Source organism: Chenopodium album, chromosome 19 (assembly GCF_948465745.1).
Source record: "Chenopodium album chromosome 19, dcCheAlbu1.1, whole genome shotgun sequence".
NCBI lineage: Eukaryota > Viridiplantae > Streptophyta > Magnoliopsida > Caryophyllales > Amaranthaceae > Chenopodium > Chenopodium album.
The window spans coordinates 41314980-41333534 of NC_137852.1; the positions used below are offsets into that span (position 1 = coordinate 41314980).

General features: G+C 33.8%; 3 protein-coding genes across 3 annotated transcripts; 1 reads left to right on the plus strand and 2 right to left on the minus strand.

The window, feature by feature from the left end:
* On the minus strand, nucleotides 1–4669 carry LOC145595657 (uncharacterized). The gene is made up of 7 exons (XM_081652075.1): nucleotides 4125–4669; nucleotides 3927–4020; nucleotides 2239–3390; nucleotides 1963–2025; nucleotides 1644–1864; nucleotides 1396–1514; nucleotides 1–475 (listed from the first exon to the last, which is right to left on the minus strand). Exons 1-7 carry the CDS (start codon nucleotides 4191–4193, stop codon nucleotides 367–369), a joined length of 1827 nt encoding a protein of 608 aa, XP_081508201.1. The 5' UTR covers nucleotides 4194–4669; the 3' UTR covers nucleotides 1–366.
* Nucleotides 4670–8754: 4085 nt separating this feature from the next.
* LOC145595658 (uncharacterized) lies at nucleotides 8755–9841 on the minus strand. Its single transcript, XM_081652076.1, has one exon. It carries the CDS (start codon nucleotides 9600–9602, stop codon nucleotides 8901–8903), a length of 702 nt encoding a protein of 233 aa, XP_081508202.1. The 5' UTR covers nucleotides 9603–9841; the 3' UTR covers nucleotides 8755–8900.
* A 5219-nt stretch (nucleotides 9842–15060) lies between these two features.
* Nucleotides 15061–17786, plus strand: LOC145595660 (chalcone isomerase-like protein 2). The gene is made up of 5 exons (XM_081652079.1): nucleotides 15061–15205; nucleotides 16072–16152; nucleotides 16482–16637; nucleotides 16778–17001; nucleotides 17437–17786. Coding segments are annotated over exons 1-5 (624 nt in total). The 5' UTR covers nucleotides 15061–15204; the 3' UTR covers nucleotides 17599–17786.
* Nucleotides 17787–18555: the final 769 nt, after the last annotated feature.

The window sequence follows — 18555 nt, forward strand, 5'->3', positions numbered from 1 at the left end:
TCTGAAACAGAATTATTCATTCCTCTAAATACAATAAAGCTCAATGGCTTAGCTACTTTCTACGAGTAGCATCGAGTAGCAGTAAAAGGGTAAAGAAAAACTTCTCCTAACCACTGACATGAATATCCAACTATCAGTTTCTACACCTAACATCTAAGAAAATTGAATGGATACATGGGTAAAGTCACCAGCTAATTCTACATGAAACAAGCTCAGACAGATCAATATTCCGCCCGGGAACAAGGTGAAATCGGTAAATGCACATGGAGATCAGAGGATCTCCTCGAACTATGAGAGAAAAAGGGAGGGGGGAAAAAAGAGTACTATAATTGAAAACAAGGGATTTAGAGATGTTGTGAGGAATGATCAGCAGCAGCTGACGTTTTCCCTTGAAGATAGAAAATTGCATGTCGAGTATATAGAAGCTGCAGCAGCTCTCACGGACAGATCTTTCTCTGGATCATTAATCTTTGATCTGTAGTCAAAAGAAGAAAAGGCATACCTTAATAGATTTATAAATCTGACCATTGGTTGATGGACACAAGTCAACTTTAAAAATCATCATATCCAAATAATTTTGCAAAGCTAAAGAAACGCAGCTTCTAACAAGCTTTAGTCAAAAAAAACCATTTTTAAAAAATCATTAGTTCACAACATCAGTCCTCATTTTGTTAATGCAATTGATTAAATTGGTTATCCTTGATATTAGTTTTCCATCAAAAACCCTTCTATAAGCTCTTCTCTACTTCTTTAACCTCTGTCAAAAATCAACTAAGACAAACATTGGTGTGAAACACGAGGTTTAGAAAAAAAGAACTAAGACAAGGACTCAAGGAGAGGAAATAGAATTTACATGCTATAAGCTTCACATTCAAATATACAACCAAACATCACCCCACTATGCATGGAGTAATAAATTTCCTTAAGCCATGTGATTGCAAGCACACATCATTCACACCCCAAATAAAACCCTTTTTTTTTTTAAGTACAAATCTTCTTTTTCTACATATATATTTATGCCTACAATTCTCCTAAGGTCTATAAAAACACTTCCTTAGATATGCCAAGCAAGCTCTTACACTCATGCCTACAATTCTATGCTTCCCATATATCACTGATGAATTATGTAGCCAGAAATCATAATAGAGCCAATTATCAATAGCAACCATGGTAAAATTTTCTAGTAGAATAGAGCAAACAGTTTTTGCAGATCGAATACATATAAGAACCAAAGCACGCATCAGTGGCATAGGAAGTTATCAAGTAATAATAAGCAATCACATCTTCACATGCTAAATCAGTTTAATCAAAAACTAAGCAGAAATCAGATGGTTAGCATAATGAAATGAACATATACTCTCATTAAAGCATTAGTGAAAAGGACTAAAGCTCTACCTTAAATTGTTATCTACAATTCCCATATGCTGCATCTCAAATATAGCGTTCCAATGTACATGTTGCAGGCCTTGATCACAGTGAAGCATCATTTCATTTACTTGATTCAGCCAGCATTCCTACCACAGGTGAAAGAAGGGTAATTTTAGTTGCTTTCATCTAAGTAACATATTAGCAAATGACTTTTAAGGAGTATATACAAAGTGCTCAAATTGTAATACTAAATTACCAACTTCCTCTTAACTTACCAGCTGTTTCTCTTCTTCGGAAAGAGAGCTATCCATCTGATTGAACAACTTACTCCAGTGCGACTGATGCAATTCAGCTGTGGCCTTATTAGGGTTACCAGAAGCAGAATCCTTCAAAACACTAGGATCATTTCCCTGGTTGGGAGGGAATTCTTTTGACAAGAGGAAAGGCAGCTCAGTTGTAATAACAGCACGTACTCTCTTCTTACTACGTCGCAAAGCTGCAACAGAACCATAATTACACCAGCCCATTTAAATAATCCACTCATCATTAATAATGAAAGCTCACATGTAAAGCGGTCAATGAATGCAAACTCACCCGCAAGACGCCCTTTTATGTCCTGATGTAGAAGTTGTAGCCATTGGGAAGCTACTGTAGCAGCTGAGCAAAGGAAATTAAAAAGTGTTAAATGGTCATCCAGAGGATACCTTTATAACATAGCCAATAACCTTTGACTTCAAAGAATCAAAACAGGAACAAAAGTTAAAATAACACACTGTCGAGTTATGTGCTTCACCTTAAATGCATTCAATAAACGCTGCAACAATGAGCACTTAAAGCAAAAAAAAAGCCAAAATATGGTTAAGAACTCACCTTTCACAGAAAGAGTGTCAACACTGCTACCATTTGCTGATTCCTCATTTGAAAGACAGCTAGTACTTTCTGAGGCTTTAGTTGAAGATGCCAACTTTAGAGCAAGTATATCATCCTCAATATAATTCTTGGAGTTTGAAAATAAAGATATGTTTGGATAAGACCTCCTCTCCTCTGTGGCTGAATCCCTGTATCCACTCCTATCTTCTGAACTATATAAGGCAGAACTATGTTGCGGAAAATGGTTCTCACGGATTGAATTGCTTTCTGGCATAGAACCGAGAGATGAAACTACATAAGAGAGACCAGATCCATGAACCCCAGAAAAGTTTACATTATCTTGTTCCGTGCTTCTTTCAGATGGCCCTCTACTCTCAGCTCTCACCTCATTTGCTTGTCTACGATTTGCCCGTTTCTCAGATTTCACAAGTGACTGAATTATTGAATGCACCTGCTTACTATTCCTCACATGGTTAATAATCCCAGGGTTCAATCCATTTAGCAATCCACTAGGAGCAGCAATCTTCGTAAACCTATCAACTTGTTCTTTCTTTGCTTGTTCCATCTTCTGCTTGAGCACCTCATTTTTGCTCTTTCTTCCGCGCTGCTTAGGCGCTGCTGGTATGCCTCCATAGCCATAAGAAGATGACATAAAACCATTTTTCTTCATCTCTTTCCACTTTCTTAGAGCATCTTTATCCTCCAAGCGACCTGTAGTTTTCCCACTATCAGAAGTGTCCCTCGTTTGCTGGTTATTTTGAGATTTATGGGTGTTAAAAGGTTCATGATTAGCTGAGCTAGCAACGTCCTCAGCATTAAGATCCAAGCAATTGCCACCCAAAGGCATACGATTATGCTCAAGGATTGCTTTGCCTTTTGCACTTGAGGAATGCTTTTTGGGACCTTCTAAAGACACAACAGCAACATTATAACCGGAATTTTCATCAGTGCACATTTCAGTATTGAGATCCAGTGGCATAGAATCATTATGGTCAACCAAATGTGTTGATTTTGTCAATCCTCCTAATTGTCTTGTATCTGCATTTTCAATGGCATTCTTGTCAAGAACTTGCGAGCTCTGGGTCTCTACAATGTCCATGTGTTCTTCAGTTTCATCAATTTTAGAGCTTTCAGGTTCATGAGTATCAATTCCTGTGGCAAAAGACCTCATTAATTTGACTCAAGCGGTTATAATAAAATAGATGCACTATTTTTAAAAATGCAGTTCTGAAACAAGGCCAAATGAGGATTTTCATTGTTAATAGTTTAATACATCAAAACGAAAGCACAATAACTGCTCGAAGTATCATACTTAATCTTACGCGATATACATAGTACATCATCATTGCCATATAACAGTAAATTCTTAGTTAATTAAAAAAATTACCTACACCATGAATTGCATATACCAACATGTTGAACCACATCATTTTTGACACATTTAGAGCGCAAAATTATAGAAAAATTACTCATCATCATTTATTCAATACCTACTTTGCAAACAATTAAAGAGGGTTTACAATTCTTAATATGATAATGTAGATAAGAATTCCACTATATAATAACGATCAAAGCAAGCCTGCCAACCTAAAAGCAATTCAGATCAAGTAAAGCTAGCCAACAACATCTATACAAAGCAAACCAACACCAAAATTTCGAAACTTTCAAAGGCAAACCGATCATTATACCTTCCGATTGAAAATCCCCCGTTTTAATCTGCTTCCGACTAACATGAGAATCATCCTCCAACTCTTCGCCTCGCCGCTTGGCGCCCACCACCACCTTCAAATACAAAATCCACAAAAACAAGTCAAAATTTTCAAACGCATAAATCACACCAACAAAAAAAACAACTTCTTTCTCAAAAACAAAGTCAAAATCCTAACCTTAGAATCAGATTGTGGGATCTTCCCAGATGCCTTAGAAGCACCATGAGAACACATTTCATCTCCCATTACCAACTCACACCACAAAATTGACCTCTTTGAACAAAACCCAAATCCCCAATTCGAACAAAATCAACCAAAAATCAAGAAACAACCCCAGATCAAAAATCACACAAATCTGAAATTGCTGAAAAGGGTTGGTAGAAAACTCTTCAAACTTTGATGGGTAGTTGATAATTTCGAGAAAAACTCAGAAATGAAGTGGGGTTGAGATGAAAATTGAGATTGGGGAAGCGCGGGTATTAGGGTTTGTTTGTTCTTGAGGGTTTTGAAGTATAAACAAGAGAACCTTTAGGGATTTTATATTTTTAATTGAAGAAAATCATAAATTGGGGATTTAATAAATTTAAAAAGAGTAGAAAATTGAATTGAAAATAGAAATGGATTTTGAATTCAAGTGAAGCGCGGTGAGATTAGTGTACTTACTACTGCCGCCTCCAATTGTTAGGAAGTCATGTGTATTTTCTCTCTCATAAAAGGGCTAATTCCCGCAGAAATGAAAGAGGGTTGGACAAAATAATGTGCAAAATTTATTTCAAATTCAAATCAATTGGAGGGTAATTGGTCATTACTCATTATTTCTCCCTCGGTTGTCCCTCCCCCCAATTTTTTGGACAACATTATAATTTATTAATTAATTAGTTAGTCACTAAAAAAACTTAATTAAGTTCTTTGAAAGAGTTTGTGATTGATTTTGTTAATTTTTGCGAAGGTATTGTACTTGTAGTATTGTGTAAGATTGGACTCCCGTTGAGCCCATTATACAATTATATGATTATATCATATTTTGACTTTTTAACACGGAGTATTAAATTAAATTTTGACTTTTTTATTATCAGATTTTGATTTTTGATATCAAAATTTGATACTCTTGTACTCCGTATTAGATTTTGACTTTTTCAAATCAGATTTTGAGATTTTTTTATATATATATTAAAAAGATTAGCATTTGATATAAAAATATTCAATATCTAATACGTAGTACTCCGTATAATTTAATATCTAATACTTGTGTAAAAAATATTGATAACATTAAGAACCAATTTCAGGTCTTACAACCTTTGTTTGAATCCCATTACTCACCTTCTTCACACTACCACCCTTAATATCTAATACTTGTGTAAAAAATATTGATAACATTAAGAACCAATTCCAGGTTTTACAACCTTTGTTTGAATCCCATTACTCACCTTCTTCACACTACACCCTTATATTTAGATCCTAAAAACCCCAACCTAATGACCTTTTGAGAATTTTGGCGGTTTTGACGCTAGTCCTTGAGGCTCAAGTACCTCAGAGTTCCAGACGATTAAGAGATTTATTGAGTGATTGCTAAATATATGGTTATTTGTTCATTTTTCTACTTCACTTCGGTTCAACTCGGCTCATAGTAGCTAGAAAAAATATGAATAGGGCTATGTAACTAAAAAAATCCAAAAAAATTCTAGTAAATGAATATAAAAAGCATGCATGTGGAGGTTTTTAGAAAAACAAAATTCTAAAAAAGTAAGACATATAACAATAATAATGGTAGAAAAATAATAGCTAGCTAGGATGAGTAGGATCCAATATATTTTTATGAGTTAAGGCAAAGAATTTATCATATTTAGCATAAAATGTCTTTTTTTTGTAATAAATGGAATTCAAAAACTTGCGGTGTTGGATGTTTTTGGCTCCTTAATTTATCATAAATATCACAAGTAGAGAAAAAAATATTAATATGTCGGTGTACACTATCACGAAATGTACAATTAATCCAAAAATACAAGTTTCTCAAATTGAGAACCATTTTACATATTTCAAAGGGGTAAATTCATCATTTTTATCAGTAAGTTAGGTTAATGTTGTAATTTTGTCTAAAAAAAACTGTATCTTCAAGCAAAAACAAAACCCTCCAATGGAAAACCGCAAAAATTCAATGGAGAAATCAATGATGGTAAAATGTTTCAATGGAGGAAGATGCAACCTTTCCTTGGAGGGCTTAACCATGCCATTTTCTCTCTTGTTGGTTAGGATTTTCGTTTAATACAATAGCAAAATCGCCAAAAATATGGTGCTGAAAGTGGTGGTTAATGAGCCACTTTCAATGGATCGGAGGAGGTGGAGGAAACCACGAAGAAGATGGAGGATGAAGAAGATGGAGTAGGAAGAAGAAAAACAACAACAACCAAAATATAAAAATGTACAAAAAAATATTAAAAAATTCACACAATTCCTTTTATTTACAAATATGCCATTTTGAGAAACAATCCATATGTTTTTCATGTTGGGAAACTATGCTAAGGCTCTCTCGCAATTAAGTATCTAACATTTTATTTTGGTTGGCCCAACTTGTTCTCCAAATAAATTGTACCATCGAACCATTAACTTTACTTCTCGACCTAAATCTTTTTATCATCGTCATTATTAATTTATTACTATGCACTATTATTGAAAATTGCAAATTAAAGACATAACAAGGAATCTTATGGGAATGATATTGTAACATGTACACCAATAAGATCATCATCAGTTCATCACATAAACTTTAATTTTCTCCCCACATTTCTTAAAATTTTCATATGAATTTGCTAGAATTTGGGTGAATTTAACTTGTAAATACATATTTATACACTTTTTGTTAGAGCAAATGGTTGATAATGAAGTAATTAGCAAAGAACAATTAAGAAATTTGGTAGTAAAGGAGATAAGAAATTGGAAGGTGGGAAAATCCTTCAAGCAATTGCTAATTTGCTATTGCTTGAAGACCATAAAACCCACCCAAGAACAAGGAGAATGTTTGTATTGATTTCAATTAGTCTTTACAAGAGTAATCTCTCACTAATTTTCAATCTAAAGCACAAGGGTTTCAAGAACAAGAACCCTAGCTCTAATTGTGCTACACTCAATTTCGGGATAATAAACAAAATAACCCCAAATAGGACAGAGCATCAGGTAGGCACGGATATGCCAAACAAGCCCAGATAAATCATTCCAGTAGCTTTTGCTCGTCTGGAACTGCAGCTGCACAGACATGCCATATATGGCACAGACGTGCATCCCTGTTCGGGTCAGCAATAATAGCTCATAGTAAAACAATTATAACTTCCTCATTTCTCATTGGAATTAAGCTTATAACCTATCGCTGGAAAGCTCTTGAAACAAGCTTACACCTCCACCGTAAATCATCTCAAAACTCCAAGTAGTTTGAGAGATATGCCTAGTTGAAGTTGACCCATCCAATGCTTTCTTGCTTGACACAAGTAATTCATCCCCTTAATTAGCTTATATGACAAGCCTCGATTGATTCTCGAGTCATATCCCAACACTTTTCTCTTTTACATTCGGGTATCTTCTCCAAATCAACAATGACTTTGAATAGAACATTATCACTGATTTCTTTATTATATTCTCTCAAGTCAATAACTTCTTTTTATTTTCTTGGAAGAGGCTCCCTTAAGATTTTGCCTGAGCTAAACAAACATAGGTAAAGCAACATTATCTGTTGGAGTTATCTTGAAAATTAATCATGGACTTGTCATCCAAGCATTATTCCTGCAATTACAATTCGAGTACCATGTATCCGCTTGTAATCAAAGCCATAACTTTGAGACTTTTTGTTTTAACTATCTATTATTACATTTGTTAAACATACACGAATTACATACAAGTATTTTTTAATAACTATTGACACTACCAATGAAGATAATTTATAAGAAATATTAACATACCCATAATAATAATGTATAGTTGACTAGCTGTATATAGAATACCTCTTATGGCCTATGGAGTTGAACATACATCAATATCAGCCACTCATTATAAAATAAATTAAATGTAAATTGCGATTTTTTTTAAAGAGCCAAAAGGGCGGGGTGAAAATCAATCTCAGGATTTCCTACAACGGGTGGAAAACTCTAACCATTGAGCTATTTTTTACTCTCAAAAATTGCGATTAGTGAATATAAGAGTTTATTTTCAAATCTATACATAGAGAATTTGGCATCAATATTTTTAGATATCACATGAATAGTTTTTTATGTACTTTGTTGAATATATTTATCAAAGAATATATTTATGTTACCTAGTTTCTTCAAGTATGAATGTATAATGAATTAAGCTTTGCATGGGTTTCTTTTCCTCCCATGTGACTATGTGACTATGTGTCTATGTGACTCTACGAGAAGAACTTTCTTAAGCAATACTCTATACTACTTCGTAGTACTACAACATAAAAAATACGGTCATAATTCATAATACAGAGTATTTAATTTCAAATGCATTATTTCTCAACAAAAAAAATGTGGTCATAATAGTTATTGCGCACTATTAAATAGTGTAACAAAATATCTATTCAACATATTACGTGTACGTACTTTTCACATGTGGTGTATGTGAATGATACCCGATTTTAGGTAAACCACACAAGTAGGCAAGAATCCGAGTTTCATCGACCAAGAAATTCCATAGAGAAATAAACAATTCACAATCAAGTTGATAATAATTCTGTGCAAATTGTAGAATCGCATTGCTTCAATCATCAAACTAAATCAAATCTTTTGTACAATAATAGAGTGAATCAAGCAACAACTAATCAAATTGTTCTAAAATCATAAACTATATTATAAATTGTTTTGTACATCTTAAACAACCAAATCTCTTGAACATTATCATAATTTTCACAGTTCAATTCCAAGAAATCCATCATCGCCCATACTATACTAATAATGATCGACACTATACCAACCAACAACTCGTAAGTTGTGACCGAGCCGTTTCCCTAAAACTTTGAACCTTGACCAAACAATAATGTGTGCAAAACACCCCCAAGTTACCGCACCCAACTCTACTAGTCTTCAACAAGTAACAAGCAACACCCCCATCCTCCCCTTTGCCTTGTATCAACACTCCCCACGCCTTTTCGCAATCCCCGTTTTGCCCCTCGACTTCTTCGAAAATACCCATATCGTCCTCTTTTAACTCTTCCACAAGTATGATCCCTTCAGGAGAGGGCTCCTCCCCTTTTACCCATTTACCCTTCAACTCACTCCAATTCTCTGCAACCGCTTTCTCTGTTTTTAGCCTACTCTCGGGTCCTCCTCCACCGTACACGTGTACGAACAAGGGCGCTTCTCGTAGATTCTTTACAATCTCACCCACTGATTCTCTAATCCAACGGTCAAATTTCTCCGGCTCACCACCTCTCATGTGGGACCCACTTTCTTTCCCTCTTGCCACCTCCACCGCCGTCAAAGCCACCGTTGCACACTTCGCTGTCATTGTCTTAATCTTTCGTGTCGTGTCGTATCGTGTCGTGCTCGAAACCCGAAATTGATTGTTGTTCAGAGTATGATTATTCGGTAACTTGTTGACCCAGTCTCCAACTCTGTGCCCCCGAATCGTTATTTCTCCTGCTGAATGGAGACCCAAACACGCCATCTTCCCAAACAACTCCGATAAATTCAAAAATCAAAAACAAAAATCCCAGAAAATTTCAAGAAAATACCCAGAAAACAATCACCAGAAAAATTCAAAATCAGCAAGAATAAAATCAAAGTCGGAAATTGATGAGATGGGTAGGGTTAAAATCAAGAAATATAAAGAGGGTGAATGTTAGATTTTTGATTTGGGTTAGAATTTGAGGAGAGAGAAAATTCCTGGGTTTATATTTTCGAAGATAAAATAAATAAATAGATCTGAATTTATTTTGGAAGGAAGGAGTTTGAAGGAAGGTGGGATTGTTGCAAGGCGCGAGTTTTTTGTGTGCCAGAATTGCCACGTCATGAAATTAAAATTGCCACGTAGGAAAGTAAGGGAATAATTAATGACAGCGTGGCAGGAGAGAGGAAAAAGGGGTGAAATAATAAGTGCCACGTAGGATGAGTGATTGGTTGGTTGAGGAGGGCACGTGGTGGTTGTATGTTAAGCGCGCGTAAACATATGGTGAGATTGAATGAGGTTGAGCCATACGTTAGTTGTAGCTTATACGCGGCCTTTTGCTTGCGTCGAAGTTTCTTTTTCTCGTGGTAAATTAATATCCTTAAAAAGTTATTTGCGCCGACTATGTTGAATTGTTGACGGCCCAATCATTTGGCCCAACTTTAGCCCAATTAGAATCGAGATAGAGTGGAAGCCATATTATTGGGGAAGTAATTAATAAAAATAATTTCAGTTAAATTGTTTTTTGAACGAGAAATAATTCCAGTTTAATAAAAATAAGTTTCAAGAAATGAAAATAGTAACGTTAAAGAACATTTATGATAGAAGATCAGTAAGACAGTAATAATAAGTTTAAATAAGTATAAAATAACTTTAGTTTGTCAACAATAATTTTAGTTTTACCAACATAATGTCAGCATGATCTAAATCATATTACTCCCTCCGTGTTTTTTAAAGTGATACATATTGACTGGCACATAGTTTTAGGCAATTTAGTTGACTTAAATAAAATAAGAGGTAAGTGGGGTAGTGGAGTATTAAAAAATTGTTAAAGAAAGATAGTGGGGTTAATAGTTTATTGAAAAGTAATATATGTGAGAGGAAAGATATAATAAAAAAGTAGTAGTGGGTTTGGGTGAGGACCATGAAAGGAGAGAGATATAATATTTTAATGTATTGTTTTGCCAAAAAAGGAAATGTATCACTTAAAAAAACACGACCGAAAATGAAAAATGTATCACTTAAAAAAACACGGAGGGAGTAAAAGTTTTGATAGGTAGCAAAATTGAAATTGAGATGTTTGTGAGGTAGCAAAAGTCAAATTTCCATATTATTATTGTTAGTATTTCTAATATTAATACTATGTACTATATAATATCTAAATTAAAAAAAATAATATCTTAAGTCTTCATCATCTCTTTTTATTTTATATATCTGTCTTCAGTTCTTGACTACCCCAATTTTATAATTAATTGTTGATCATCTAAAGTTCAATATTTTTTTTTAAATTGCAAGTAATTAACTATAACATGTACTTATATAGAATACGAGTAAGACTTATGGTTTTTTCCTACTCACCGTGTCTTCATAGTTTATACATATATCTCGCTCTACCCATCGTTTTCTAGTTCTTTCCAACATTCCCCATTTGTCCTATTCCCTACACTTGACGTAACTCTATTGTAAATAATAAAAAGGGGATGTATAATAAGAAAAATTATATGGAGTATTTAGTAACATGTTAAGTGCCTAGTGACCTTTTCTTTGAAGTAAATTGCCTACTTTCAAATCATCAAGATATCCTAGCTAAACATTAAAATTTTGATGGAAGTAAAAATTAAAGAAGAGTCACTCGTCGTATAGGCATTGTCAGATAATATAAACTCCTTAATTAGAGTGATTTCCATTGATCAATATTTATAGGTTACAATCAGAAACCTAATTATATTAGGTAATAATCTTATACAAAATATATCCTAAACTTAGGTAGGGATATTCTCTATCACAGTCCCGCAGTCGGAGCGGGAGAAAAATTGAATGCTCAAACTGGATCTGAATCTTGCATCGAACAGTAAAGGATATTATGGTAACCCACGATCAAAAGAGAAGCAGCCAAAGAGTGCCGATGATGACGAGGAGAAGCAATAGCCACAATCTACGCATAAGAGAAAAGAATGCTGCTAGGCCAAGTAGAGATTGAAGGGCCGCGCACGGGTTGCGAGTTTAGGCCATATTGCAGATTCAGAGAAAAGGAGAAGATCGTACCACCGTCGAAAGAGAGAGCACTAATGCTGCAGGAAATCACAATTGAATAAAAGCAAATAAAATTGCTTGGAATATACTAAATTCCCACCGCTAAACCACTTAAAAACATCTACCTATTAAAAAAAATGACCACACGAAGAGATAAATCCCACCAAAAACTAATACAAAGTAGTGGGTGCATTTAGAGAATGACAAAGCCCACCGTATATATGCATTAGTAAGAAAATTAAAATTAATTTAAAAGGTCAAAATTTATTGGCAATTTGAGCAAAAATAATCTAACAACTCCCCTCTCTTTATATTGTACGTGAACATGACTCCAAAGAGGAAAGATGACCACTGTTTAAATACCTCCGCTTGGAAGGGTGGCATGGAGTGTGACGACAATAAATTAGGAGGTGGAGGAAGATTCTGCCTTTGCTGCTACCGCTGCCGATAACGTCAAGATGGAAAAAAAAATATTTAAAAATGAAGGGTGGTTCATCTTGTGGGTCTAGTTCATCTCACACTAGTGATACCTATGCAAGATTGCAAGTCACTCACAGATTAGGTTAAAGAATGAGGACTATGAGTGAGCTAGGTGGTGTATTAAGTGGAGAACCAAGATATAGAGGTGGTGCACAAAGCTCCCGTGCGGTGGGAAGTTGGAGCACAAGAGGGGTTTCCGGTGATGGTAAACCATCGTACCCCATACTTAAATTGCGGAAGCGAAAAAAAATGTATTTTGTGTAATTGTTTGTGAATTCCGCCGGTGGGTTTAATTTTCTAACCCACCGGCAGGGGAAGAGAAAATTTTAGATCTAAACAATCCCAAGATCTAACCTAAGCTATAATACCATGTCAGATAATATAAACTCTTTAATTAGAGTGATTTCCATTGATCAATATTTATAGGTTACAATAAAAAACCTAATCGTATTAGGTAATAATCTTATACAAAATATATCCTAAACCTAGGAGAAAATATTCTAGGGATATTACCTAGGATGAGAATATTTATAGGTCCACTAACAGGCATGACAAATTGCTTGACTCATTAAAAAAAAGGATCCTTGTTGACTCATTAAAACTCTTCTATTTTCATCTTTCTAAATCCATATTTAAAGTTTCACATTTTGTTAAACTAATGGCTAAAAAGTTAGGTAAGATCAACGGTGGCTATTCCCCAATTAAATATTAAAAGTCAACGGTGGATATTGATTATTGGGGCTCAGTGGCTCACATACATGGGTTAATTACATTGTCTTCAATCTTCAAATTATCTTGAAAGGTAGTTGAAAAATACACCAATGCTTTTACTATTCAGCTTGTTAGGTAATATTCAACTATGTATCTTGACTTAATTACTGCGTATGTATCTTCACCAAAAAAAAGAAAAAGAAAAAAAAAACCTTAATTATGCATACAAGCTTCAAATATGGATGCTATCATGCTAATAATATTCAATAAAATAGTACTTGTATTGTATAGTCAATTACATTTTATGGACTCGTCAAAAAAAAAAAAATATATATTTTATGGAAACACATTTTCTGAATCATTCAAGTCGGACAGCTCCAATTTTCTAGTCCATTAATGAGACTTTGACTGTTATGTTTTACTTAAGTCCAAATTGAAGTATAATTTTTAAATAGAAGTCCAAATTGAAGTATAATTTTTAAATAGAAATATAAATGTGTATTTTGTTGTAAGGGTTAATTTTACACTATCTTATATTCTGCATCCTACATGTTCATATGTTGTACGTAAGAAGAAATACGTAAGATAAACACAATTTTTTTTTTTTTTTTTTTATAGCTATAACAAACGAAACATAAATGATTTTGACATACTCCGTATATATGTAGGGTTACACACTTGCACTGTTCTTTAAAAAGATGATGATATTGAAGTCTAATTTAATTTTCTTTCAAGTTTCAAGGTTGAATGGCAATTAATAAGTGATCAACTTGTAAAAGCATTTGGACTTTATTGTTAGCCTAAATCTTCATAAGAGAGATGTTTTAAAGCTTGTACGCATGTTCTATATCTACAGGGTCTAAGTTTCTTACTTTAGACCCTCTAGAATCTGGAATTCGAATTCTACCAAGTGATGATGCTGGGGGTAGAGATTTTGGACAAAAAAACTACAGGGGTTAATAAAGTCTAGTCAGAGTTCTCCTTACCATTAAAAATATTATTAACAAGATTATAATAAACAATAAGAGGGTTTGGGGGCCTGTTCTCTTACGTTGAAATTCAGTTCAGTTCAGTTTAGTTTAGTTTAGTTAAGTTAAGTTAAGTTAAGTTCAGTTCAGTTCAGTTCAGCTCAGTTCAGTTTAGTTCATTCAGCTCCTAATTTCTTTCTCTTATAAAATATTCATTTCAGTGCAGTTCAGCTCAGTTCAGTTCAGTTTAGCTGAGTTCAGTCAATGAGAACAAGCCCTGACTTCGACATTATTCACATGCACCATTTTAACCAATGATTATGCTTTAAAAATAAGATAAAACAATCCTGTGAGTGATTGTTAAAATCATCTCAATGCATAGTATCCAAATATCAATTTTTTTTTTTTTTTATAATTTATAGTTATTGATAAATAAAGAAATAATTAATCAAACTTTCACATTAACAAGTGTACTTGTCAAAATAGGACAATTAAAAAAAACATATACTATTATACTCTCTCCATTTCGTATTAATCGCAATACTTTCCTTTTACATCGGTTTTATATTAATTGCAACAAAACATATTTGGAAATGATCCACAATTAATTTATAATTTCTCTACACTAACCCTACTTTTACAATATTTTATTATTTCTCTTTCCTACTAATCTCACTTATACTACTGTACTTTTTTTATTAATTCTGTTTTGGATCATATTTAATAAATTTTCTTAAACTTTGTGAACACTCCAGTATTATGTTTAATATGAAACAGAGGGAGTAATATGAAGTGCACCTAACTCATGAAAAAAATTATCTTTATATTTTCCGTTACACATGGACCCCATAAAAATGTCATTAAAGGAGGGCGATTTATGGAGCTTAAAATAGAGCTCGGCGGGCGGTGGGTCCCACCTAGACCAAGAAAGAAGGGCAATTATAAAAATAGGTACACAAATTTATTGACTAGAAATTGAGAACGTAGAGAATAGAGCAACCTCTCTTAAGCTTTACCTACCCACTTTTCCTTTGATTGTTAGCTACCCTTGAATTGTATACTTTTATTTATAACTCAACTAATTTTAATTTCTAACATTCATACACTTTGCACTACACTTATTTCCTCTGTTTTCTCTATCATCTATTAGCTCTGCTTTGGAAGTTCTTCTTAATTATCCTACTATTATCAGTAAGTAGTTTTTTCCTTTTTTTTTTTCTCTCTAATTTATTAGATTTGTGTATGATTAAGTTGTTTTCATTGATGTTTATGAATAATGATGTGATTAAGACTATATATGTATGTATGCATGCCCACATGTATAACTTGTTCATCATCTATGATATTTTTATTCTTCTTTTTCTTAAGCTATATGACATGTAAAATTGTTAGTTGGTCATTGTATAGGATGTCGATGTCGTATGACTTTATTTCAATGTATTTTTTCACAGTAGTTGCATTTGATCTTAGGGTTGCATACTTGCATATAACAAGTTACAAAAAAGAATTTTAAGCTAAATCAGTTATTAATTAATTATACCAATCAACGCAAAAATTTGTCACATGGTTGCATAATTGCATACTACTAAAAAGTAAAAAAAAAAAGAAAAAGAATTTTAAGCTAAATCAATCATTAATTAATTATACCAATCAACGCTCAAGAGATAGTCACCATACCCTACCCAAATTGACATTTGATCGACAAAAAACAAATATAGGTGACATATCATGTTAGCTACCTTAATTGCTTAAATGATATAGTAATAGTAATTTTGTTTTGGGTAGTATGTACAGAATTTGGATCAAGTCTTTTCTAGATCATTATCTTTTGTGACTTTCTAAAATTCGAATTAGTTGGTACGTTAAGACTAAAATTCTTTATACGAGTATGTAGTTATGTGGATGAGAAGGGGGAAAAAGTGACTAGTGTAAGCAAAGTGTCCTTAACAATATGGCACCAACCAAGCACCTAGAAGGCTAGAACTTGCAATTGCTTATATTAACATCAAACCCTATTTTTAATTTGATCACTAATTTGGTTTTTACTAATGATGCAGTGGGAAACGATGTAATGGTTGATGATATTGCTTTTGCTCCTGAACTCACATTGACAAAATCACTACCTTTATTAGGTTATGGTAAGTGATTCTATTTAATCAAGCTTTTCTTTTTGTAATCAAGCTTGATTGTATCATCATTGAACATATAATTGAAGAAAATCAAATTATTTCCTAGATGTTTACTACTTAACTAATTGCAATGTTATGGTAAGCCCAAAGTGTACATTAGTTAGAAGAAATTCATCGAACCCGGGCCGAGAGCCAGGGGACTGAAGGTGCACCTAGTTGTGCAGCCTAATTACACATCACTAATTAGTTGCATTATATTATCAATCTGTTAAGATGATCTGATTCTGTTTTGCATCAGTATCTAAGCAAATATGAACAATCTGTTTTGGACACAACAGGGTGCACAGAACTAGAAATCCACTTTCTGCAAATAAAGTTCACAGCAATTGGAGTGTACATGGAGAAAGAAGTGGTACAACACTTGCAGAAATGGAAGGGTAAATCAGGAAAAGAACTCGCCGAGGATGATGATTTCTTTGATGCTCTTACCGCAGGTAAAAATACATGCACAAATAGTAGCAGACTAGCAGAACAAACTGTCTTTAACAAATGATTTGTAACTTTGACAATTTGAAGTTCTGAAGAATTATAATGCTAATGTAGCTTCTTTGGATGATGTGTGTTTTGTTTGCAGCACCTGTCGAAGCAGTGATTAAGGCGGTGGTGATCAAGGAGATTAAGGCCTCACAATTAGGCACGCAGTTGGAGGGTGCAGTAAGGGATCGATTGGCAGCTATCGACAAGTACGAAGAAGAGGAGGAAGCTGCACTTGAGAAGGTTGCAGAGTTTTTCCCTACCAGATACCTTAAGAAAAACGCTTTCTTTACTTTCAGCTTCTTTGCTTCAGGCACTGCTGAGGTATACTTCTTATTTACTTACCTACTGCTCGAATTAGTAATGTTAGTAGCAATTAGTAAGTGCTAAAGAGTGGTACAAATATTGAAATATGTCTTTCACTAAAACACTCAGCTTGATTTACTGTACTAATCCGCATGATCAAACTAATTTTTCGAGTTTGAAGTGTTTTTTTGTGCCTATATTTCCTTGTGTTGGATTTACGGGGTTGGATCAAATTTACGTTTGTTTAGGGGGTGGAGCAGTTTTATCATTTCATGCCAATATGTGAATCTCAATTTTCGATTTGAAGTGCATTCTCAAACTAAATTTTCATGGTTGTTCAAAATTTCAAGTCTATGTTGTCATGTTGATTGGATTTTCTTAGGCAAAATATGGGTTTAGCCAATTTTTTGATAGGTTTACAAGTTTTGTTGATACGGAATATGTTGATGTCAGATCACTATAACAACGGATGAGAAAGAGGAAACGAAGACAGCAGTGGAGAACAAGAATGTCGCGGAGATGATCAAGAAATGGTATTTGGGAGGAAGCAGGTCAGTGAGTCCTTCAACCATAGAATGCTTGGCTAACAACCTCTCAGCCGAGTTATCCAAATGAATGTAATGTAACGTAACACAAATGGATGTAAACTCTAGTGATCATGTTGTGCACTTGTGCCTTGTTAACTTTGTGCTGTTTAGCAACTGGTGGAAACTAATGTATGTTTTGGTGGGATTTCTTTTGATTCATTATGTTTCATGTACTAATAATACAAGTGCTCTTTGGTAATAATAGCTCTTGCAAAACTCTCACGATCTTTCATTTTGGTGTCCTCTTTGATAGAGTATAAAACATATTCTTGGGCCTCAACTATAAGCTTAAGCTTTTCGTTTTGATGTCATCTTTTAAGCCACCATTTTAGGCATTATTGACTTGTATCGGTTAATACACGAAAGAAATTGATAAGTCGCAAGTAATCCGAGATGAATATGATGGTGTAGACTGTAGAGAGTTGATACCTGTTTAACGTAACAAAAGTGACCTATATGGCTATATACGATTATATAAACAAAACTAATAAATTGTACTTGTATAAAATTGTCAGATTCAGTCTCAAAACTGCATGCAAAAACTTGACCCAATTATGGCCCAAATTGAAAAGGCCTCACCTTTTGATCCAGCCCAAATATCTAGTATGATTAACAATTTAACATTAGAAGTAATATACTCCGTAATTGAAAACCAATAGAATTGAAAGACTAAACACCCAATGTATGACCCAAACCGAATTAACCCAACAAAACCAATAGTCCGAACAATGTATTTGCCACACCTAGTCATAGACTCGTACACGTCGTAGTACATCTAAATGATCTAATACTAAGAACGAAATAAATGTGTGAATGCAACTAGCTTTGTATCGTCTCATTAAAAAAATAAATGGTATATACATGTATTATGAACATACACATACAAAGTACAGTGGTGATATATTACAACATAATTACATATCTACAAAATATCTCATTTTTTTAAAAGGTGGTTCTTCAAAGGTACATTGACATGGATGCTTCA